The sequence below is a fragment of the Ambystoma mexicanum genome, chromosome 4p, assembly GCF_040938575.1.
Source record: "Ambystoma mexicanum isolate Mex_15411 chromosome 4p, UKY_AmexF1_1, whole genome shotgun sequence".
NCBI classification, from domain to species: domain Eukaryota; kingdom Metazoa; phylum Chordata; class Amphibia; order Caudata; family Ambystomatidae; genus Ambystoma; species Ambystoma mexicanum.
Window position 1 is genome coordinate 259,597,138 of NC_090927.1, and position 24,592 is coordinate 259,621,729.

Consider the following 24,592-nt stretch of genomic DNA (forward strand, 5'->3'; position numbering starts at 1 on the left):
TTGTACTCACTTGCTACTGTGGGTAGTGTAGCTGTATTATTCCTGAAACGGAATAAGTTAAATAGTTTACTGCTTAAGTGGCTTTTACTTAACTTTGAATTGTATCTACTAGTCTAAAATGTAACTACAAAGTGGGTTTTTACTTCCCTTGAATAGCTTGCTGCCATTCCAAGTCTTTTACACTGTACTTTACCTACCAGAAGTACTGTGTTTGCTAATTGATATTGATTACCTTTTTGAAGTTTTCTTTACGTGTGTGTACATATGTTAACCAATCTTTCTACATGTATCAGTGTATGTGTTTCTTTGGACCATATGTATGCTACAAGTTCTTTGTACCTTCCTACATCCATCTCTCCCTCCTAAAATGAGCCTGGCTGCTCTGCCATTGCTACTTACCTTAAGTGGTACAGACGTATACTAGAAGTTGAGGCTCTGTATTGCCAAGTAGAGTGTCTTATAAAGTCCTTTGGGTGGACTTAAAGAAAAGACTCTAACAATAATTAACATGGGTTCACATATTCTGTGCTTTTCAAGGGGAGGTTATTGGGTCTGGATTGAGACTCCTTGTTGGCAAAGCAGGATACTGTCCCGATTCTGTGCAGTACCAAATTGTAAGTGTGAGACTCAACATTAAAGATGAGCTGAGTGTTGGAGATGGGACTTTTCCTTCAAAATGAACCCAAGCAGGTCCAAAGCAAACAGAGTGATATGAAGCCTGTGTGATTTGGTATCATTGGCAATTACTGAATGCACGTTTGGATCGAAATTGTTAATCATTGAGGCTCAGGTCATTGATATGGTGCAAAGAATCTTCACACAAGTAGGGAAGCAATGGAGCCAGTAACGATTCTGTTGTGCTGACGAGAACTACTAATAGATCTGGGGTAAGGTGCAACTGCGTTTTGTTTGAGGTGCAGCTGTGGTTAGGAAGGTGCAGACTGTGTCTAGTGGGAAGCAGTTTGTGTGCCATCTACTTCTCGAGTTCAGGTGCAACTTTTATGTTCTTTCTGAGTTTTGGAGTAGTTATTTGGGTTTCAACTGCATGTACTGCTGCATGCTGTACTGCTGCATGCTGTACTTGAAGTTCAGTGATTCCCTGTCTTCTGCAAACTCTGCACAGGGATTGTGACGAGGCTTTCCTGGGTGGCGAGTCTCCTCAAGGACTTGGCACTTTACTGTGACTGCTGGATGAAGGGAATAGGATGCTTGATCCTTGATTGCCTTTGGTAGTTGGATGTCTGGTGTCCTCAAAATCTGGGCCCAACATATCAAGGAAAGGAATCTCCTGTGCTTGGTTCCCTCTGTTCGTTTGAAGTCCTGTGCCTGCTGATAAGAATCAGAACATACAGTTCCTTATACGGGAGGTTAAGGCATTTTGGCACTCATCTTATTTTGATGAGGTGAATGATCAGACTCTCCTTATTTAAGGAATATCGGACTATGGTTGGAGCTCAGTCACATGGATGTGTCATGATCTCTGCTTCCAAAAGATCAGGACTTGCCCGACTCCCTTGGAAGCAGACCCATAACCCCGGTTCGGAGTGCCAGCCAGTCCCAATTGGGACCTTTTGGACCCTGTCCTGGTGCCAGTGGCACCAGGCTCATAAAGATGCCCAGTCCCAGCGCTGGAAGCGCCGGGCTCATAATGCTTGGGTGGACTTACCTGCAGCAGACCATGCTGCTTACTTACCTGCCAGTTGAACCCCTGATCCTCTTCTGTTTGGGACTACTTTTCCTGTTGGGTGGGGCAGGAGCCACTCCCTAGGTTCAGAACACTGGAACTCTTCTGGAAAGCAGGAACTCTTTTCTTACCTAGGCGTGGCTGTGGAAGGAGACACCTAAGCACTACAGGAGGCTATTTAAACCACACCCGATGGATGAATCTTGCTTTGCGTTATTCTGCATTCTCTGCAGCGGAACGCTCATCGTGTCTTCTGCTTCTGATCCTGGGCCTAAGGGAACAAAGGCTTACCATCCTGGAATCCAGTCTTCAGCAGCACCTGTAAAGACAAAGAAAGAACAGGTTAGCACTACAGTCTTCAGTGGCAGCGCATCTCTTACCTGGTCCATCGGCTGTCACCAACGCCTCGCGCTGCATTCCGGCATCTGAAAGACAAAGGCTTACCTACTCTTCGCATGCTCCGGAGGTCTTCGCACTGCATTCCGGCATCTGAAAGACAAAAGCTTACCAGCTCTTCGCACGCTCCGGAGGCCTTCGGCGCTGCATCCCGCATCTGAAAGACAAAAGAAGGTGCGTTTAAAGACATTGGGCAACTTTATAACTCCCGTGCCATTACTCCTTCCCACGCCGAATCCATTGGGTATTCCAGCACCCTTCAGCTTCTCTAAAGCTCCGAACTTGTACCTGCAAGATAAAAGGGACAGTTAGTGCGCATCGTGAAGCAGGCTACAAGCGCTTACTTACGTGCTTCCAGGCGCTTCTATTCCTCACGCGGGTTCGATCCTCAACTCTCATCAGCCCGCCATCCGCCATAGCCGGAACCCTGCAAAACAAGAGATATCATTACAAAAGACTTTTAAGACATTTGAAGTGCCCAGAACTTACCGTTCGTGCAGTTAACGACGGACAGCAGTCCTCTGAGGTCAAGAGGCCTGCACCCTTATCCAGTGAAGAAACTGGTTACGGCACCCTGCCCCGAGGCAGATGGAGAGCTCGGCGTTCACTTACCTAAGGTGAGGGTGTTAACCTTTGGGGTTCTACAGGAGAAGAGAAAGGGAAGAGGAGAGAGGCACCCAATAAACCCCAGTTCATTAATCCCATATTTTCTATCTGCAGACATCTTACTCTTCGAGTCAGACATACAGTGCACAGAGGTCCAGCCCAAAGAGCCAACCGTGTGTTACACATCGCCTTTGAAGATACGGCATTCACCCAGTCAAGACCGGCGCCTCTGCGGGAATCAGGTGAGCGTTACAGGATGCAGCTATTTAAACATTATAGTGGCTGCCCAATCAGTGAAGGCCGCCACCTTTCACTTGAACGGGCATCTTTACATTCTTTCTCTCAACTGTGCATATCGGATTATGGCAACTGCAACCATCACTCTCTGAAGCAGATTGTAGCATTGACCACGTATGGCCACATCCAACCGCCTTGCTGGATTTACAAATGAGTTCCTCGTAGGTTCAGCACGTTGTTACTCCGTTGCAATTGGGCAAACACCATGAACCACGCATACCCTCAAACCCAGCTGTGCGAGCGCGGTAACCTTGGTGTACCCTGATCATGAGGCATTCAGGATCTCTCAGGGCACTGCCTATATTGTCAAATGAAGTCTATTATGAATACCCATGTAAGGAAAACCAAGAATTCACAGGTCTTATTCACAAGGTTCCAGGTGCTGCTGGGGTGAGGAGGGGGCAGTTACAAGGAATTTCCATAAACTGAGTTTACAAAAAGTAATTTGCACTCATTACTCATTTGCAACTTCGTATAGAGAGTTCTGTGTTCAGTGTGCCTCAAGTGTTCTTGCCGTCCTGGACATCTCATTTAAATTCTTAGTGAGGGTCACTCTCGCTCCCAGAAATGCCGTCCGGTCAGGTGTTGGGCAATTTGTATGCAGTACCCCATGGGAGTTAACCCACCCTTTGTCATAAGCATGTACTACACAAGTTGGTAGAGTGACTGAGCAGCCAGGTTTTTAATTTTTTTTATTTCTTTGTTTTCTTTTAACAACAAAACACATAACATACAAACAACCATAACATAAATGGCTTATTGGCACTTTGTACGGATCTTGCCCTTCCGCTGTCATTTCATAGTTTTCTCCAAAGACCTTGTTAGTTCAGTCTGGACCTCCCGTTGGGTCGAACACCAGGTCTGGTACGCATAATGTTCTATTCTTGGGCTTCGTGCTTGGTCTTTCTATTTCGTCTATGGACCCTCTGTTTCCGAGGGATCTTCAGAGTTTCCCTCCTCTCCGTGGCCAAAGAGGTCTTGTATTAGCGTGTTCCATGCAGTCAACTTGTGCGCAGTTTCACCTTCCCCTCTTGTCACTGCTCTCATCCACACCACCGTCTCTGCCTGCGTCCACTTCTGAAGGTCTGACCACCATGCTTCTACGCGCGGGCTCTCCATTGACTTCCATGTCATTGCTATCCTTCTCTTGGCCAGTATACGTATTAAATCTTTCATCTTTGCTAGATGCGATTTGTGTTTACCCCCTCTCAAGAAGAGGCCCAGTAGGTACTTTTCGGGGTGTTACGCCTGGATTTGAAGTCTGCTTCTTGCTATCTTAGTCTGATCCCGTCCCAGAACTCTTTTATCACTGGGCAGGACCAGAACATGTGTACCATGTCTGCTTCTTCCGACGAGCAGCGGGGGCACCCGCTCTGGCCTCCCATCTGGACTTTATTCATCTTTTTGGGTGTGAGATACACTCTGTGCGTTACATATGGCTGCGCCTGTCTAAATCTTGCATTTCTGGATACTTTTTTGGGTATCGTAGGGCCCTGGTCCATTCTTTGTCGCTGAGGGCTCTCCCCAACTGCTCCTCCCAACGCTGCCTCGTGCGTTACTGTTCATATAACCTGGAGGTTGTGTGCGTTCCCTCCGCAATGTCATACCATACGTCTCTTCATCCTGGTCTTCCCAATCTGGCCATCTTCTCGTAATGTTTCTCATCATGCCGGTATATAGGATGAATTGACCCACATGTATTTCATGTTCGTCTTCTATTTCGTGGAAGTCCGCCCACCTTCCCTCCCTTCTCAGGTCTCCAATTTGTGCTACTTTAGCCTCCCAATGTGCTCGATATGTTGCTAATGTGTTTGTGTTCCCTCCCAGGAGACCTGCTAGAGGGATTTGTGCCGACTGCTGATCTTTTGCCCCTTGGAGTTTCCACGCTCTTTTCCATAAGTCCGCTGCAATGTTGAGCATGTTCGGCAGGGTTCTGAGCAGGGGTCTGTCGAGCCATAGTTTTTCCCTTAAATAATATTGTTTCAGTGCTGGCTGCAAAATGCATGTGTCTATTGTTTCGTCTTCCTCCAGCCATTTTACTGCAAATTGCATCTGCTCTGCCAAGTAGCACCTCTCGAAGTCCTTCTTCGTAGTCCTTCTGCAAGGTCCTTATTGCGATCCTATTTCTCCCTCCCTCCATAGGAATGAACGCGTTATCGTGTTTAGTTTAGTGAAAAAGGCCCTGGGTATGCTGTATGAGATGTTCGTGAGGAAGTACAATAGGCGGGGCAGTACCACCATTTTCAGGAGGGCTGCTCTTCCCATCATTCCCAGTGGGAGTGTCCCCCAGAAGGTCATCGACCACCGTGTTCTTTCTAAAGCGACGAACGTGTTGGATGTATGTGTATCAGCTTTGTCATGATTTATCCCTATACCCAAATATTTGAAGGTGCGGGGCGCCCATGTCAGGCCCAGGTCCGGCAGACAATGTGGGGGGACGTGTTTTAGACCTACCAAGGGGTAGAGGAGGGACTTCTCTTTGTTAATCGCTATGCCCGAAAGTCTGGTGTATGCCTCGATTGCTTCTAGGAGGCAGGGTAGGTTTGAGGTTGGCTTGCTTACGAATAGGAGCATATCATCCGCGTATAGCGAGATTTGGTGCAGTACCCCATGTCTAGTCCGGTGTCTCTATATTCTGCTCTAAGGAATACTGCAAATGGCTCTAAGGCCAGGATGTATAACATTGGCGATAGCGGACACCCCTGCTTGGTTCCTCTATGTATCTTCCACTCTTTGGAAATGAACCGCCCAGTTTTCACCCTTGCTCTGGGTTCCTTATATAGTAACCTGATCCATCGGAAGTACCCTTCTCCAATACCAAAATGGGCGAGTACACTCACCAGCCATTCCCAGCACACAGAGTCGAAAGCTTTGACAGCGTCCAGAGACACTATTACGCTCTCGTCTTGTAGTCGATTTGTCTCATCTATCACGTGGTGAAGTCTGCAGAGTTCCAGGACGTGTTCCTTCCCGGAACGTAGCCTATTTGGTCCGGGTGAATTAGCGTTGGTATTACCTGTTTTAAGCAGTTGGCTAGGACTGCCGTTAGTATTTTAGCGTCCTGATTAATAAGGGATATCGGCCTATAGGAGGCGCATTTCCTGGGGGACTTCCCTGGTTTAAGGATCGGGACGATTATTGATTCCGACAGGCTTGTTGGGAGACGCATGCTCTCATGCGTCTTGGAATGTCTCTAGTAGTTTCGGGGCAGTGGCTCTCTTGTACGTCTTGTAGAACTCTCCCGGGAGCCCATCCGGGCCCGGGGTTTTGCCGGTGGGAAGTTCTGTGATCAGTCTCTATTTCTTCCACTGTGAGAGGTGCGTCCAATAGCCGGACCTGTTCTTCCGCTAGCCTCGGCAACCCTATTTCTACCAGTGCATCTGCTATGTCCTCCGGGTCTATTTCCGGATTCTGGTGTCATAAAGCACCAAAGAATTGACTGAAAAGGATACGGTACTCAAAAGGATAGAGATGGTAGGGTCTTCCGGATCCCTGTTCACACGATTTGATAGTTGTGAAGTCAAGTTTAGACCTTCCAAATGATACGACTCTCTGATGAAACAGGCAGAGAGATGGATCACTGGAAAGGGCGTGGGTAAAGTATAGGAAGTCAGCCTAGAACAAAATAAAGTATCATAAGAAACTGCCACAAATCGACTCTCTATGATAGAACAGTATTTGGAATTAATTCACACACTGACCTTATGACTGGTGTAGAAGAATCCAGCAGAAGTCTCTTGAGGAAAATCCGGAATTGGAACAAACGACAAGGAAGGGAAGATTAGTAAGGGAGACTTATCCCGAACGGCACGAGGCTCACGCTAGATACCGGGTTGCTGCACCACAGGATAGCGTCCAAAGTACTGTTCACTGTCACCTTCCAACAGTCCTTGAAAAGCTTCCTTCCCACGTAGAGAAAAGTATAGAAATGAATAAATCCACCTGTTAATATCACAGATGCAGGAGTCGGAAATAGCGCCCTTTTGTGGAATAAACAAAGTACACGCGGTTCTGAACAGCCGCAAAGAAAATAGTGTGCGCGTGTGGAATTACACGCGAACAGGATTCACGCAGCCCAGGCCAGCCGCGCTTGAAGACAACGTGCGCTTGTGGATTTGCACGCTAACAGGATACACGCAGCCCAGGACAGCCGCGTTTGAAGACAACGTGCGCGTGTGGAATTACACGCAAACAAACAGCTCCAGGAATCAGCATGTGGCGGAAAACAGACTATAGAAGGCCCAAGAAGCAGCTGAGGAAAACTGCAAGGACGCAGATCGGAGGTTCAGCTACACAACGCCAAATGATTCGATCAGAAGCAACGAGTGAAGTTTCCATGCTACTTATATACGTAATGCCGTAGCTCACGTGACGAAGCAGAATTCACGTGAATTTAGCGACGTGAAAAGTGCAGACGTCGCTTTCCCGGCAATGAATCGAACAACCGCCATTTGGAATAGAAACGGTCTAGCTGTTCTATGAGCGTAAGAGGTAGAACCACGTCCAGCATGCATGACAGTGCCATCCCCCAAAGGGGCAACCTCTCCCCTTTTCGAGTGAAAACGCTTCAATAAAGCAGGAGCATGTATATTGGAAAGAGGTTCCCAGGACCTATCTTCGGGACCGTAGCCCTTCCAATCCACCAGATAATACGGCCTACCAGAACGTAGCCTCATATCCAGTATGTCCTGTACCTCATACTCATCTGAACCCCTCACAGAAATAGCAACAGGCCGTACAGGCAATCTGGTAGCTTCAGAACACGGCTTAATGAGTGACATGTGGAATACGGGATGCACTCGCCATCGTTGTGGCAAAGCCAGACGGACAGCAGCCGGATTAATTACTTGGAGTACTGCATACGGACCAATGCATTTAGGCAACAATTTCTTTTTTCCTGTTATCCTCAAGTTCTTAGTGGACAACCATACTTTCATACCAGCCTTGTACACAGGTGCAGGTACTCTGAGCATCGGCATAGAACTTGTTGTGTCTTTTAGCTTGTTCAAATTGCTGCTTCACTTTCCTCTGTAGATTCTTAAGATCACGAAAAGTATGGCCTGCGGCAGGAGTATCCAAAGACAAACTGGAATCCAAAGGTATTGATCGGGGGTGTTGTCCATAAAGAGCATAGAAAGGTGAAGTTCCTATGGCACTATGATAGGAGTTGTTGTAGGCGAATTCTGCTGCTGGCAGGACCTTGAGCCAATCTGATTGAAACTGCAGACACAAACACCGCAGATATTGTTCCATAGTGCTATTGACTCTTTCGGTCTTTCCATCAGTTTGAGGGTGATAAGCACTGGACATTCTGTCATCAATCAGTAATGCTAAAGTTAGTGCTCTCCAAAAGCGTGACGCAAATTGTGAGCCCCTGTCCGTAATGATTACTGACGGTAGACCAAATAAACGGAATCCATGTTGAATGTACAGGTCAGCCAAAACAGCAGCTGTTGGTAAACCAATACAGGGAATATAAAGAGCCAATTTAGTGAAGTAATCCACTACAACCCATATGGTATCGTATTCCTGGTTTTGTGGGAGTTCCACCACAAAGTCCATAGATATCATGTCCCATGGTTTGTTAGGGACAGGTAGGGACTGGAGTAAGCCCACTGGTTTACCAAGAGTGTTTTTGCATTGGATGCATACAGAACATGTTGATACATGATTTATGACATCTTTTGTCATGGATGGCCACCAACACCATCTTTTAAGCAGCTCTAGTGTTTGCTTCTGTCCAGGATGGGCTGCGATCAAGGAATCATGATTCCACTTGAGGGCCTTATTCTGCGTTGAAAACGTTGGTAAGTAGAGCACTCTTTGTATGAAAGGTAAACCGTTATGTACGTCCAGCTTCATATCCTGGATCACTTGGGGATGATTTTTCACCCACTCCTGTACTTCGTTTTTTAAGGATGGTTGAACAGAACAACTACATATTACATGATCTGCCAACAACTGGTTGCGCACCTGTGATTCTTCCTTCGCCTCCTCACCAATGTGAGACAAAGCGTCTGACTTAACGTGTTCTCTGGCAGGACGATATGTGACCTGGAAATCGTATTGAGCAAAAAAGACATGCCATCTGGCCTGTCGAGCCGTAAGACATTTCATAGATTTGAATGCTTGAAGATTTCTATGGTCAGAGTACACCAACACCTGATGTTTGGCCCCAAGAAGATGATGTCGCCATTCTCGGAAAGCATCCTTGATTGCCAGTAATTCCCGCTCAGTGACGGTGTAATTTCGTTCATATGGGGTAAAATTGCGAGAGAAGAAAGCCACTGGGTGCTCCTCCTTGGTTTCTGTGCAAACTTGTGAGAGCACCGCTCCAGTAGCGACACTGGATGCATCCGCTTCAACAATAAACTGGCGATCTGGATCTGGATGCTGAAGCACGGGTGCGGTGGTAAATGCTTCCTTTAACATCTCGAATGATGCTTGGGCATTCTGGTTCCAACAGAAAGGAACTTTGGAACTAGTTAAAGCCGTCAAAGGAGCCACTGTTTTGGAGAAGGAACGAATAAACCTGCGATAAAAATTTGCAAAGCCTAGGAAAGACTGTAATGACTTGACATTGTGCGGAACAGGCCAATTCAATATGGCCTTAACTTTGGAACGGCTCATTCGAGCACCTAGATTGGTAATGTCGTAACCCAGGAATTACAATTCCTGTGAATGAAAGACACATTTCTCGGCTTTCACAAAAAGGTTCTCCCTGAGTCTTTGTAAGACTGTAGAAACGTGTTTGACGTGTTCTGAAAAAGACGATGAATAATTCAGAATATCATCCAAATAAATCACCACGAATTGGTCCATTATATCCTTGAAAATATCGTTCATGAAGAACTGAAAAGTAGCAGGAGCAATGCACAGACCAAAAGGCATCACCAAATATTCGTAAAGGCCATACCGCATCTTGAAAGCGGTCTTCCATTCATCGCCCTCACGAATGCGAACTAAATTGTATGCTCCTCGCAAGTCCAATTTAGTGAAGTACCTGGAAGTACCTAATTGATCCAATAGAACGTTTATCAGCGGTAAAGGATACTGATTTTTTATGGCCGAGCATTTCTTCGGGCATCGATTTGTAGAACCAAATCGAGCAACTCTGTGAATCCCGTAGGAACCACCGGAACCATGGATAAGGCATCTTTCAGTTCTTCTGAAAGACCCTTGTAGAAAACAGCCGTTTACTTGCCTTCAAGCCATTGAGTTTCGGCTGTTAGTTGATTGAATCGGGCAATGTAAGGCAAAAGAGGTTGACTGCCTTGTTGTAGATTAAGTAACTCCAGATCCATAGCTTGAGTAGCATAACGCATGTCAAAGACTTTACTCATAGCAGCCAAAAGATCATCACAGTCGTATAACAAAGGGCTATTTGATTCCAACAAAGGGTTAGCCCAAGCAGCAGCTGTACCCCCTAAATGGGAAAGCACAAATGCTGCTTTTGTGGTTAGGTCAGGGAATGATGTAGGACGGCAAAGAAAATGGAGTCGGCACTGATTAACGAAGGTTTTATAGGTTTTGGGGTCACCTGTGAACCGTTCCGGAGGAGCCAAAGGAAACTGAGTGGGCATAACCACATTAATAGTTTCCTGTGGGGGTGTCATAGTCCCAGATCCAGATCCAGATGCAGTGGCCATCGGAATCTTTGCTCCCTGAGGACTAGCGTGCATGGCGTCTTGCATAATGTCCATACGGTGCCGTAACATGTCCTGTGCCGTAACCATTTCATTTCTCAAATCGCTGATCAACTGAGTCAAAACAGTTAAAGGATCCATACCCTCCATGGCTTCTGATTCTGTCATAAAGCACCAAAGTATTGACTGAAAAGGATACGGTACTCAAAAGGATACAGATGGTAGGGTATTCCGGATCCCTGTTCACACGATTTGATAGTTGTGAAGTCAAGTTTAGACCTTCCAAATGATACGACTCTCTGATGAAACAGGCAGAGAGATGGATCACTGGAAAGGGCGTGTGTAAAGTATAGGAAGTCAGCCTAGAACAAAATAAAGTATCATAAGAAACTGCCCCAAATCGACTCTCTATGATAGAACCGTATTTGGCATTAATTTACACACTGACCTTATGACTGGTGTAGAAGAATCCAGCAGAAGTCTCTTGAGGAAATTCCGGAATTGGAACAAACGACAAGGAAGGGAAGATTAGTAAGGGAGACCTATCCCGAACGGCACGAGGCTCACGCTAGATACCGGGTTGCTGCCCCACAGGATAGCGTCCAAAATACTGTTCACTGTCACCTTCCAACAGTCCTTGAAAAGCTTCCTTCCCACGTAGAGAAGTATAGAAATGAATAAATCCACCTGTTAATATCACAGATGCAGGAGTCGGAAATGGCGCCCTTTTGTGGAATAAACAAAGTACACGCGGTTCTGAACAGCCGCGAAGAAAATAGTGTGCGCTTGTGGATTTGCACGCGAACAGGATACACGCAGTCCTGAACAACCGCGCTTGAAGACAACGTGCGCGTGTGGAATTACACGCGAACAAACAGCTCCAGGAATCAGCATGTGGCGGAAAACACACTATAGAAGGCCCAAGAAGCAGCTGAGGAAAACTGCAAGGACGCAGATCGGAGGTTCAGCTACACAACGCCAAATGATTCGATCAGAAGCAGGGAGTGAAGTTTCCATGCTACTTATATACGTAATGCCGTAGTTCACGTGACGAAGCAGAATTCACGTGAATTTAGCGATGTGAAAAGTGCAGACGTCGCTTTCCCGGCAATGAATCGAACAACCGCCATTTGGAATAGAACGGTCTAGCTGTTCTATGAGCATAAGTGTAACGCTCACCTGATTCCCGTAGAGGCGCCGGTCTTGACTGGGCGTATACCGTATCTTCAAAGGTGATGTGTAACACACGGCTGGCTCTTTGGGCTGGACCTCTGTGCACTGTATGTCTGACTCGAAGGGTAAGATGTCTGCAGATAGAAAATATGGGATTAAGGAACTGGGTTATTGAATGTCTCTCTCTTCTTCCCTTTCTCTTCTCCTGTAGAACCCCAAAGGTTAACGCTCTCACCTTAGGTAAGTGAACGCCGTGCTCTCCATCTGCCTCGGGGCAGGGTGCTGTAACCAGTTTCTTCAATGGATAAGGGGAGCAGGCCTCTTGACTTCAGAGGACTGCTGTCCTTCGTTTACTGCACGAACGGTAAGTTTCGAGTAATTCTAATGTCTTTAAAGTCTTTAGTAATGATGTTTCTTGTTTTGCAGGGTTCCGGCGATGGCGGATGACGGGCTGAAGTGAGTTGAAGATGGAGCCCGTGTGATGAATAGAAGCGCCTGGAAGCACGTAAGTAAGCGCTTGTTGCCTGCTTCACGATGCGCTCTAACTGTCTTTTTATTTTGCAGGTACAAGTTCGGAGCGGCTGCAGGGTGCTGGAATACCCACTGGGTTAGATGTAGAAAGGAGTAATGGCACGTGAGTATTAAAGTTCCCCAATGTCTTTAAACGCACCTTGTTTTGTCTTTCAGATGCGGGATGCAGCGCCGAAGCCCTCCGGAGCGTGCGAAGAGTTGGTAAGCTTTTGTCTTTCAGATGCCGGGATGCAGTGTGAAGACCTCCGGAGCGCACGAAGAGTAGGTAAGCCTTTGTCTTTCAGATGCCGGAATGCAGCGCGAGGCGTTGGTGACAGCCGATGGACCAGGTAAGTGAAGAGCTGTCACTGAAGACCGTAATGCTAACCTGTTCTTTCTTGTCTTTATAGGTGTTGCTGAAGACTGGATTCAGGATGGTAAGCCTTTTTCCTTAGGCCCAGGATCAGATTCAGAAGACACGATGAGCGTTCTGCTGCAGAGGATGCAGAATAACGCAAAGCAAGATTCATCCATCGGGTGTGGTTTAAATAGCCTCCTGTAGTGCTTAGGTGTCTCCTTCCACAGCCACGCCTAGGTAAGAAAAGAGTTCCTGCTTTCCAGAAGAGTTCCAGTGTTCTGAATCTAGGGAGTGGCTCCTGCCCCACCCCACAGGAAAAGGAGTTCCAAACAGAAGAGGATCAGAGGCTCAACTGGCAGGCAAGTAAGCAGCATGGTCTGCTGCAGGTAAGTCCACCCAAGCATTATGAGCCCGGCGCTTCCAGCGCTGGGACTGGGCATATTTATGAGCCTGGTGCCACTGGCGCCAGGACTGGGTCCAAAAGGTCCCAATTGGGACTGGTTGGCACTCGGAACCTGGGTTATGGATCTGCTTCCAAGGGAGTTGGGAAAACCCTGACCATTTGGAAGCAGAGATCATGACAATAAGAGGTAGAACCACGTCCAGCATGCATGACATCTGGGCATACAGTTGCTCGTAGAAACACGCAAACGGAGCGTTAATGTGCTCTTGGTCCCTGATCTCTGTCCCAGTGTGGTCTTTTAGCACCGTTATGGGATCTTTTTTACTCTCCTGTCTGGTGAGCCAGGCCAGTAGCCTACTAGGTTTATCCCCTTCTGCGTGTAACCGCTGTAGGTACCTCCCATAGTTTAGCCTCCCTAGTTTTTCCCAGAGCAACTTACATTTAGTCCGCAGCTCTATCAGCTCTCCCGGTTCCTCCCACTCTATCCCCGCTCGTTGTTCTCTCAATTCGATCTCCCTCTCGAGGTCATTCAACTCCCTCATGGCCGCTCCCGTCAATCCTCCCGTTTTGCCTATTGCTGCTCCCCTAATTACTACCTTAAATGCGTCCCATAATACGGCGCCACTCTCAACACTGCCCTCGTTCTGCTCGAAATAATCATTGATCACCTCCTGGAGGTGTTCCTTAAACTCTCCCTCTCTAAGGGCCTCTGCTGGAAGTCGCCATGTTGGAATAGGGGCTTTCGTATTGGTGTGTGCCCATGTCGCCACTATTGGGGCACGATCAGAAAGTGTGCATGCTTTGATGGTGATTCCCGTGATATCTTGTAGTGATTCCCTGCCCGCAAATATATCGTCTATACGTGTGAATGTTCCATGTGGTGCGCTGTAGTGTATAACCCCTCCCCCCTCCATGTACCTGCCTCCATACGTCCGCTTGCTGTAGCTGCTCCAGGATCCTATGCAGTTCTTTGGTTGGGGGTGCCGGCTTCTTGTGTTTATTATCAGACCTGTCAGAAGGGGATTCAAGGTGCAGTTGAAGTCGCCGGCCCAGATGAACGTTGCCTCCCTATATTGCGCTAACTTGGGCGCTAGCTTTTTGAAGAAGTCTGTTGCATCATTATTCGGTGCGTAGGTGTTGACCAGGCACACCTTTGTTTTCTAGCATGCCATGTACTAATACCAGCCGTCCCTCAGTCTCCTGCTTGAGTAGCTGGAACGGGACACCTGGGGCAATCCATATGAGTACTCCTTGTGCGTAATTTGAGTATGTGGCGCTGTATATCTGTCCTCCCCATTTCTTATCCACCTTGGCCTGTCTGTCTCTTGTGAGGGGTGTCTCCTGTAACATCGCTATCTTGATTTTCATCCGGTTTAGCCAGACATAAACCCTAAGTCTCTTGACATACGCATTGAGTCCTCTCACATTCCAGGTAGCTATTGTTAATTTGTCTGGTTCCATGATCTTCTCTGTTTGCCTGGCTTCATTATCCCACTGCCGTGTCCTTGCACCCTGCCCTTTGGTCTCCTCGTACCCATCTCCCTCGGTGTTCTGGTCCTGGATCCTTGCCTCTTGATGCAGCCACTTCTGCTGCCGCAGGATTCCTGCCCGTGTTACTCCGGTCGCTTATTGTCTGTATTTTAATGTCCTTTGCGGGAGACCTTCCGTAGTTCGTGCCGTGTTCCGCCCATTCACTCCATTCAACGTCCTTAACCTTAACAAAAACTGGAAAACTAACGCCCAGCCACCCTCCCCCTGCTCGGGCTCCGCCGCTTCTCTTGTCATGCTACTTTGAGAGGGGCAGACTCGCCGCAGCCTAATGACTTAGAACTGACAGCCAAACTAGTAGTTCATTCTTCCCGGGGGCGCCGCTTCTCTCAGCCAACACAGCTAAAGTGGGGCTGATTGCTCCTCTGCTTTCTTCTAGCTTCTTTTTACTTATGTAATGCTTATTTTCTTTGTTCGGGGTCTATTTCTGACATTGCTAGCGTTTCTCTTCCTCAGCTGAGAGATGCCTTGTGAGTCCATCCAAGTGTGGGCCTCTTCGGTGGAGTCGAAAAAACACGTTTTGCCTTGGTGTATCACCTTAAGTTTAGCGGGGAATAGGAGCATGTATTTCACCCCTGCGACCCTGAGGCGTTCTTTTGTTGTGCCGAACTGTGCCCGTTGCCTCTGAACCATAGCCGTATAGTCCGGATACATTGTGATCTTGGAAGAGTTTCTGATGATTTCCCCCCTCCCCTCCACCCCCCTGCTTGAACGCTAGTATTTTCTCCCTGTCCTTGTAGTTCATGATCCTAGCAATCGTCGCCCTAGAGGGGGGGGGGGGTCACGTCTCACCGTATCAGGGGGTAGGTTCGCCCCTATGTCGGTGTTCGCCGGCTGCGTGTGCACTGGGTTCGGCTTCAGTATTTATATACAGGGGTTCTCTCTCCTCCAGCTTCACCTCCGGTGCCCGCCTCTGTGGTGCGGCTCTGGGTGCCTCTGACCCCCTTGCTGGGTTTCGTGGGCGGGGTTGGCCGTCCGGAGAATGTACGCTTCGATCCCCGTCTGCGTCCTCGGGTCTCCTCTGTTTTGCCATCCTTCTTCCTCCGGCGACGCTGGTCTCCATAGGTTGTGTACTGCGGTCCCCGTCTACGCGTTCGGGCCTCTCCCACTTCTGCGTCCGACTTCCACCAGTTGCGCTGGTCTCCACGTCGTGGGGTTGACTCAGGCTCGAGTCTTCCCTGCACTGGTTTCTGCGTTATGCGCGGCCGGTGTCCTTCTCGCCGATCGTGTAGATTCTCCGGCTCACTTTATTACGCGGCCGGGGTCCTCCCACAGCTTGCACGTCCGCCATTTTGATTTTGTGGGACAATTCCTCTCTGGCGGTCTATCTTCCTTTCCACCGCCTGATTTTTCTCCAGGGGCTTTGCCGGGTGGGCAGCAGGTGTTCCGGTCTCTGTGGAAAGACTTTGGTGGTCTTCTGGAACCAATTTATGCTAATTTTGTTGGATCTTGTCAGGATCGCTACGGAGCTCCTCAGCGGCACGTCTCACTACATCGACTGCTTAGCCACGCCCCCCCAGCCAGGTTTATCTCAAGAGGGATCAATGTGAGCTGTCGGGTTGTAACAGAGTTCCACAGTGACAGTTGTCCAAATAAACACTTAAACACAGGGTTTCTTGATTAAACAATTATTAATTTATTTAACAGTCAGTTGAATAAGCCTTCTTTAGAAGGGAGTAAATATATGTAACACAAAAATATACTTCAAAATATACACTGTTTCTTTAAAACAGTAGATACCCTTTTTGGATGGCACATAGACACTTGCTACACCCTGAGGTGACTTTAGTAACTAGGACACTGGACATTAATATATCACTGGCACATTTAGACCAATACTGAGTTTGGTGTCAAAAGGAAAAGGGTTGGGAATAAAACAATGGTTAACACACATTCTGAAGCGGGTAAGTACTCTTGAACCTCCAATCCAAAGTAAATTAACCCTTTACCAGCCCCACAAGTTATAGAATAAGTGACTTTGTTGAGGGACCATTAAAGCACAATGTCAGAGGTAAGAAGAGTCTATCGGGGAGCTTGGACAGCCAATGTCAATTGAGCAAAAGTCTTGGGGAGCTGAAGCACTTCTTGGAAGGTAAGTAAAAAGTCTTGCACAATGTTTTAGAAATCTTTGTAAAAATGAAATCACTGTAGGGCCACAAGCTGGGAGGCTTGCGAGGGGCAAAGCTGCAAGCAACACTGCAAAAGGCAACCAAGACAAGTTTCAACTGAGAGCTAGCAAGGCTACACAACAAGAGGTAAGCAACCATTTAGTTTTACAGTACCTTTGGTTTGAAGAAATTGGTTCCAGCTGGCTTTGGTTCCTGTGTAGGTCTGCAGATCCTGTTGTTCCTGGGCTTCAGTTGTGGGCACAAGAGGTAGGATGTCTGGGGATTCCTGCACTATGAATGGAAGGTCGGCGGCAGCAATGGGCAAACTTCAGGTCAGAAGCACTTCACAGTTTCAGCTTCTCTCGGCTCTCGCAAATAGCACAACCATGGTTCTTGGATACCTTAATGGACTTTCCTTGCATCTGGTGTCCTGCACTCTGTTGAGGTGGCTCACGCTTGGTCAGCCCTGCTTCAAGGGAGCCCGGAGGATCTTCCTGGAGCTCGGGTCCAACTTAAAGACACTCAATCGATTCTGGTGTTACTCTCCCTGCCAATCGGTTCCTGCAGCAGCAAATGGAAGTACAGCCAGCTCTGAGGAGGATTTCCAGATGTGCTCGTCTTGTGGTTGATTGGTTCCGCCAACCCAAGGGAAGAAGTCGTCCTTTGCAGGGCTACTCTAGTGTCGACGAATTCGGAGCTTCAGCACTGCAGCAGGGCTTCACCGGGCAAACCAGCGGTCCAGGAGTTGCTGTAGGTGTCTCTTCCAAGTTCTTCTTCGGATTCCTTCATCCAGTGGTCGACTCTGCCTTCCAAGTAAAAGACCTCGCCTTTTATGCAGGTTTCTCCCATTCATTCGCAGCCTAGCTGTCAATCACACAGCAGGGTGGCTGTCTTCCAAGGACAGCCAGCCAACCAATCAACTTTGGCTGCATTCCTGTAACCAAGCACCTTCCTCACTTCCTGCCCCTGCCAGATGCACTGGAGCCAGAGGCGGGCTTCAGCAGTGAACCCCACCAAAGACAAAACCAACAAAGGGACCAAACCTGGTTTGACGCGCAGAGTAAATTTCAAGAAGGGCTGTTTCCAACAAGAAATGGCAAAAATTGGCACCCCTGGGTGCTTTACTGGGGCTGCAATTGCAGCCTGCGGTAAAAACACACAATGGTAGGAAAAAGTAAACCGCTGCCACCAGCCATCAATTGTAGAAAGGGTACCATAAGCATGTTAATTGAGAAACTAGAAAAAGGAGATACCAAGTAACCCCTCCAGCACCCTATTGTAAGATGGTGTGTGCTGTGGCTAGAAAGTTACAAATGTAAGTAAAGTCAATTTTACTTTAATCCAAGAGAAGGCATTTACACCTTTGGGAAATCTGGAATACTTCCCTGTGCCACTGCACTGAAAGTGCTGTGTGTCACAATGTAAAAATATGATGCCTAGTTTGTCAGACTCCAAAGTCAAGAGACAGAGTCCAAATCACAGAAAAATACATGAGAGAGTGGGAAAAGGGTCTCACTCTCTCCAAGTTAGAAATTAAGAAATCGAAAGTCCTAAAGTCCAGCAGAGGCCTCTAAGGTAGAAGGGAATTGGCACATTTCTTAGAATTCTCCCGAACAGGTGGCTCGGGAATAAGTGGAATATGGCCATCACCATTAGATTTTAAGCCATTTGATATCTGGCAGTTGAATGATATTACCAACCAGTCGTAATGGCTGTGGCTTTTGCTGATACTGTTTTAGGACAACCTCTATACACTCTTGCAAACTCCCCATGTGTAACTATTGACAAATATTAACAAGTGTTTCTCAATTGCTTTTGAACCATAATGTGACTGTTTCCCTGTGCTAATGGTTGTATTTGGCAGATGAACTGGAGATGCTTTCTGAAGCTCGTGCCCGTTTGGCTAACACTCAGGGAAAAAAGGCTAAGAGGAAAGCAAGAGAAAAGCAGCTTGAAGAAGCAAGGTGGGTTTGCCTTCTTTTGTAGACCTACATAGCAAATTAAATATGCATGGAAAGTAGAGGTTTATGGAAACCTGTTTTTGCCTGTACACAGTATGCGTTTTCCCCACTCTAAGATCGCGCTCCATCTCAATGTTTTTTTTGGGAAAAGCACTGAGGTGTTGAACTGCAGTCCCATACTAAGATTGCACGAACCAGCAGTCTTCCATCGGTTTCTCAAAATCTAAGACCAGTTTCTGTAAACAATACTTCTTAAGGCAGGTTTTTCACAACCCTCTGAGGGTTGTACAACCACTGACCTTAAGTTGGGATAGAGCACCAAGCCCAAATGTGAAACCAAACCTCTCCAAAAATAAGTGGTGGGGTAGAGCAGTCGGGTTTAACTCTTGGCCAAGGGAAGTAAGCTGACGCAATGGTACTGTTAGCCCACACGCTTAGCCATGGAAAAAAATACCACACTGATATACTGAAAAATACGCACCCTTTATTAAGCCAATTATACATATCCTTCTATTAGTTAATAAAAACAAAGCACACAGTAAAATATACCTAGTGTTTTGAATAACAGTAAATGTCATTAATTCACATCTCACTCTTGTATATTGTAGGTCCACTACCTGGTGATAGGCATATTGCATATAAAGAGGTGAGAAGGGAATCCTACATACATTTACTAACGCACAGTTAGAGGTCACCAAAAGACAGTTGGGCTGAGAGTACCAAGCTAGTACATTTCATGGAAAAAAGATACATTGTCAACATAAATAGTTAAAGTGTAATCTGCCATTTGCTTTAGTAGAAGTGGAATCGATAACTTTAAAAATACATAAAACACTGGTGCAAGCAGAGGTGAGTGAAATGCTTGACATAGAAAGCAATGGGACAAAGTCAATAGATAATCAGTGTCTCTATGGACAAAGCAGATAAGTCCCAGTTCTACCTCACGGGTTCAGATTTGGTGGCAAACGAACCCAGGGATGAGCAGAGAAGACCCCAATGAAGAGGTTGACTCGAGGGCTAGGAGCTGCAGAAGAAGATGCAGCACAGCAGGAAAGGCCCCAATGGAGATGTGATGAATTGTGGGAATTATCCCCTTCTCCCCAAGGTTGAGCTCACCCGTCACCCCCACCCCCCTTGTGAGGCTAGGGAGGTGAAAGAACTCGCTCTGCAATACCTTCCCTAGGGGTAGAGGCAAGTGGGACCTCACCGGAAGAGACTTTGCCCCCCCCGACCCACCCTTTGTGGACAAGGACTCCCAGGAGGACCTCCCTAGAAGACCTTTAAATATAACCTCTTTTAACATTTCTGATGACAATATCTATGAAGATAAAACCAATGTGTTATTGCCAACACAAAATGGAAATCCTCCTTCTTCGCTCCCATTCCACTGACACGAAGAAGATGATGTATGGAGGAGAAAACCTACAAGAGAAATAAAAAGGACCAAAGACTTAGGATGGGGATTCCCCACTTTCGATTTTTCATGGCTGCACAAGCCGCCTTAAGTGGAATGCCGCAGGAGCACTCCACTTAAGGCCTTCCCTTTTCTTTCCTTTTATCATTTTGGTTACTTTTGTGAGACACATGAACAGGCTGGTGTCAACGATGATTTTATTTTCTCATTTCTTAGTACACTAGCGTTGGCTATTTCTATTTTTACCATGATGTATTTTTGAGTAGCATATACTCAGTGGTTGCTCCTCATTGTTTTAGACATGTTCTTTGTTGGCTGTATTCCCGCTTTCTCACGCCGTAAATACCCTTATATGGTCACGCTTTTCTGTGAGGAAGTCTGCTCAGTGCATAGCCCCAATAAACAGCCCAGCCAGGTTGTCTTGCAGCTGGGCAGATGTGGATAGCTCGTCTCCATGATTGGGCAGCATCTACTTGTTTGATTATGTTGCAGTTCCCTTTTATTGGCGGACTGGGTTTTTCCAAGGCTGAATTTAAAATAATGCGGAGAGGCTCGGAAGCTATTCTTCATGTCGACCACGAGACATAGAAGGGATGCCACAGTACTGCTGTTGCAACCAGAATTTGCTCAGCTAAGTACTGCGAAGCAAAGCTTTGCTGCCCTCTGTTGGGTATGAATTGATGTAGTAACACTGTGTGAGACTACACAACACTTATCTGCTTGGTATTCGGTAACCCACCTTTTGGTATAGGTCTTTACTACCCAAGTTGGTAGTGTGTCTGAGCAGCCAGGCCTATCAAGAGGGGTAAATGTGAGCGTTCTTCAAAAAGGTAAGATATATAACAATCAATACTTTTTCCAGAATCAGCACAAGTTAGTGTATACTCTTCAGAGATGCTTTTTACACACTTCGTACACCCAGAGGTGACTTCATTCAGGAGGACAGTAATGGCATTTATATACAACTAGTTATACTTTGCAGATTCAGAGGTTGCATAAAAGAAAGGTTAAAAGAAGGAAAAGGTTAACAGGTTCTCAGGGCATGGGAGTGTACTTGAATCTTCCAATGAAGCCTAGACAAGCCTTTCCCAGCAATAACAGTTTAGGACAAGTTACCACCTAAGAGGGGCAGAAATATCAAAGTCAATGGACTAGAAGGGTCTGCAGCAAGAGAAGACAGCCAAAGTCAATTGAAGCACAGTCTATCGAGCAGAATCACTTCTTAGATAAAAGAGTCTTGCACAAAGTTTTGTAGAAATCACTTGTAGGGTCACAAGCTGTTAAGCCTTTGAAAAAGCAGAGTTGGAATCAACTCAAAGGTAAGCCAATGCAAATCTCAACTGAGAAGAGCGCGGCTCAAAAAGACACAGAGGTAAGTAGCCCAAGTCTAAACAGTACCTCTGTCTTGAAGAAGAGTGGCCCAGCTGGATTCTGTCTTGTTGCAGCGATGCAGATCCTGGGTTCCTGAGCCTCAGTCGTGGGGACAAGAGGGGGACGTCTGGAGGACTTGTTGCAGCCGCAATTGGGAGGTCAGCACCTACAGATCAGCAGCACTTTGTGGTATCAGCACGCGGTAAATGGCACCACCGCGGATCTCGGATACTAGTTGGGCTTCCTTCACTCCTTGAGTCCTGCAGTCTGGTGAGGGGACTCAAGCTCTGGTCGTCCTGCTTCTTCTGGAGGGTCCTTAGGAGACTCCTGGAGCTTCTGGCCGGATAGCAGATGTTGCATTCGAATACAGATTTCTCGACCCCTGGCACTCGGTTCTTGCAGCAGCTAAGAAGTACAGCCAATCAGGGAAGATGGTCCAGTGGAGTTAGTCTCGGGGTTAGTTGGTCCCACTAACCCAGGGAAAGAAGTCGTCCCTTCCGGTGCTTCTCTTGTCGATTTTTAGAAAAAGGAGTTTCAGCATAGCAGCAGGGCTTCACCGGGCAATTCAAAGGTCTAAGAGGATGCAGCAAGCTAAGTTCAGTTTCTTCGTTGGGTGTTTTCTCCCAGTGGTCGACTCTGCCTCTAGTCCCAAAACCCTTGCCTCTTTAACCGGGTTTCTCCCATTCATGCACAGCCGAGTCTGTCAATTACCCAGCAGGATGGCTGTCCTGAAAGGACAGTCAGCCAACCAAACAAGACTGGTTGCATTGAGGCATTCCTAGAGACAAAGGACAGGAGTTCTGGGGACCTCCTTCACATCCTGCCTTTCCAGACCCACTGGAGCCAGAGGCGGCTTCAGGACTGAAGCCTGCAAAAGGCAAAATGAACAAAGGGCTCAAAGCTGGCTGCACGCAGAGTAAAACCCAATAAAGGCCTCACAAACGAAAAATGGCGTAAAAAGAAGACTGGGGCTATTTTGACAAAATGGTTACCCATGGGTGCTATACTGCAGTTGAGGTTTCAGCTTGCGATAGAAAAGCACTATGGTAGGAAAATTAAACACTGCCATCAGCCATTTAAAGAAGTGAGGGTAAAATAAAATGAGGCTACTAGGTAACCCTGCAGCACTCCACATAAGATGGTGTGTGCTGGACCCACAAAGAGAAAAGGTAAGTAAAGTCAATTTCACTTTACTATTCTTGGGAATAGTAGTTCACACAAGAAATGGTATTTAAACCTTAAGAGAAATCTAAAGGATTTCTCTGTGACACAGCACTAAAGGTGTTGTGTGTCACCATACAGAAAGTAGGTGCCTATGGAGTTTGTCAGACTCCAAAAACAGTGAAAAACACATAATCCAAATCCGGTCAAAACACATGAGATTGAGAAAAAGGTCTCACTCGTTCCAGGGTAAAATTAAAAAGTCCTAAAGTCCAGCATTATAGCCGAGGGTCTCTAAGGTTGAAGGGAATTATCACAGAAATGAGAATTCTCCCGAACGCCCTCTTGACAGGAGAGACCTGAAAAAGGTACCTCCCTCTCTTTAACTCGTGGGACCAACTAGTCCGAAGTCTTGCTCTTTCCGGAACCTCAGAAGAGTCAGTGCTGGACTTGGCCTACATTCTCATGGAGCTGCCCTTCCTTCGTGCATGGACGCCTTCTAGCTTTGGAGCTAGAAACCTTGGGAATAATATCTTAAAAATGTTGGTGATGCCGTATAGTTATAGTATGTGTTTTTATTGTCTGGCCCTTTTTCTTTCCTCCACTTTACCAAAAACAGTATTGATTTTGCTTTGCATTGACATTTTAGAACTGTGTAAATTGTAAAGTGATGGATAACCCAAGTTTTGGATTACCTACTGTTGGCTCTGGATATGTGAAAGTGACATATGTTGCACCATTCCATTGCTTAAAGGAGAAAAGGAAAATGTTTTGATTTTAGCATTAATTGAGCATTGCTGCAATGAATTGTATATCGATGGTCGCCTTGTTTACAAAGGTAGACGTATTTAAAAAATCTAATCTTATTTTTTTCTTTTCGCTAGGCGTCTAGCAGCTCTTCAGAAAAGGCGTGAATTACGAGCTGCAGGAATTGAAATTCAGAAAAAAAGGAAAAAGAAGAGAGGAGTGGATTACAATGCAGAGATCCCTTTTGAAAAGAAACCTGCTCCAGGATTCTTTGATACTTCAGAGGAAAACTATGATGCATTAAATGCAGATTTTAGAAAGCTGAGGCAGCAGGACCTCGATGGTGAACTAAGATCGTAAGTAAAAATTTGCTGCACTTTCTCTTAGTGTTTATTATCTGTTGATTGGGACTTATTGTTTTCACACAAATACTACTACCTCGAGCAAAGACTGTCACCGGGTGGCCCACCAGAAAGAACTTTGCTGGCTCCGATAGCAAGTCCAAGAGTGTTTATTAAAAATCGGTACAGATAGGATAGCCGTTTCTCTCTGTGCCCGGTAGGCCATAGGATATTTGGCGCTACAGCGGGCCCCCTCTCTAGGCAGGCCTTGTCCCTGCTTCCCTAACCCACATGTCCCTATAGGGGATGTTAGTAATGCTAGGATCGGTAACCTCCATCTGTCTTTTGCTACCTGCGCTCCACGTGTTTTCTCTAAGTCGTTGGCACAGTCTGACTCCCTAGGGATCTTCTAACTTTCCCTCGCCTATCCCCACTTAGTAGTCTGAGGGAGTAGTGAATGGTGCCCTCTTTAACCTAGTGTCACACTTGCATCCTCTCGTACCTGACCCTTCCCTATATTCGTCTCTTAAGCGGTTTTCCTCCCACCACGTCACTGTACCTCCAATCCCTCACTCTGCATTTCCACCTCCACCCTTTGATCTTCTTTTCCTACTCCTCTTATTACTACCGCGTGTACTTCCAACTACCCCGCTATCTCTGTTATCGTCTCTTCCCTCCTTCCTCCAACTCTTCTTCCCCACTTCTTACTATTCCTCTAGTTATAATCTGTTAAACTTTACACCAGTAGCTACTCCTGTTCACTGTTGCTCTTATTTCTCTTCCTCTACTACTATTGACACTCTGCTACTAACACTATTCCTTGACTACCCTTACTTTCCCAAGACACCCAGGCATACCCTGCAACTAC

General features: G+C 46.8%; 1 protein-coding gene across 1 annotated transcript in view; it reads left to right on the top strand.

Annotated features, from left to right (window-relative positions):
• CDC5L (cell division cycle 5 like) overlaps positions 1 to 24,592 on the top strand; it is a 472,644-nt gene that overhangs the window by 135,317 nt on the left and 312,735 nt on the right. Inside the window, exons 5-6 of the mRNA XM_069605787.1 lie at positions 18,594 to 18,693; positions 23,521 to 23,739. Coding sequence (XP_069461888.1) covers positions 18,594 to 18,693; positions 23,521 to 23,739 — 319 coding nt within the window. The remainder of the gene's footprint in view (positions 1 to 18,593; positions 18,694 to 23,520; positions 23,740 to 24,592) is intronic.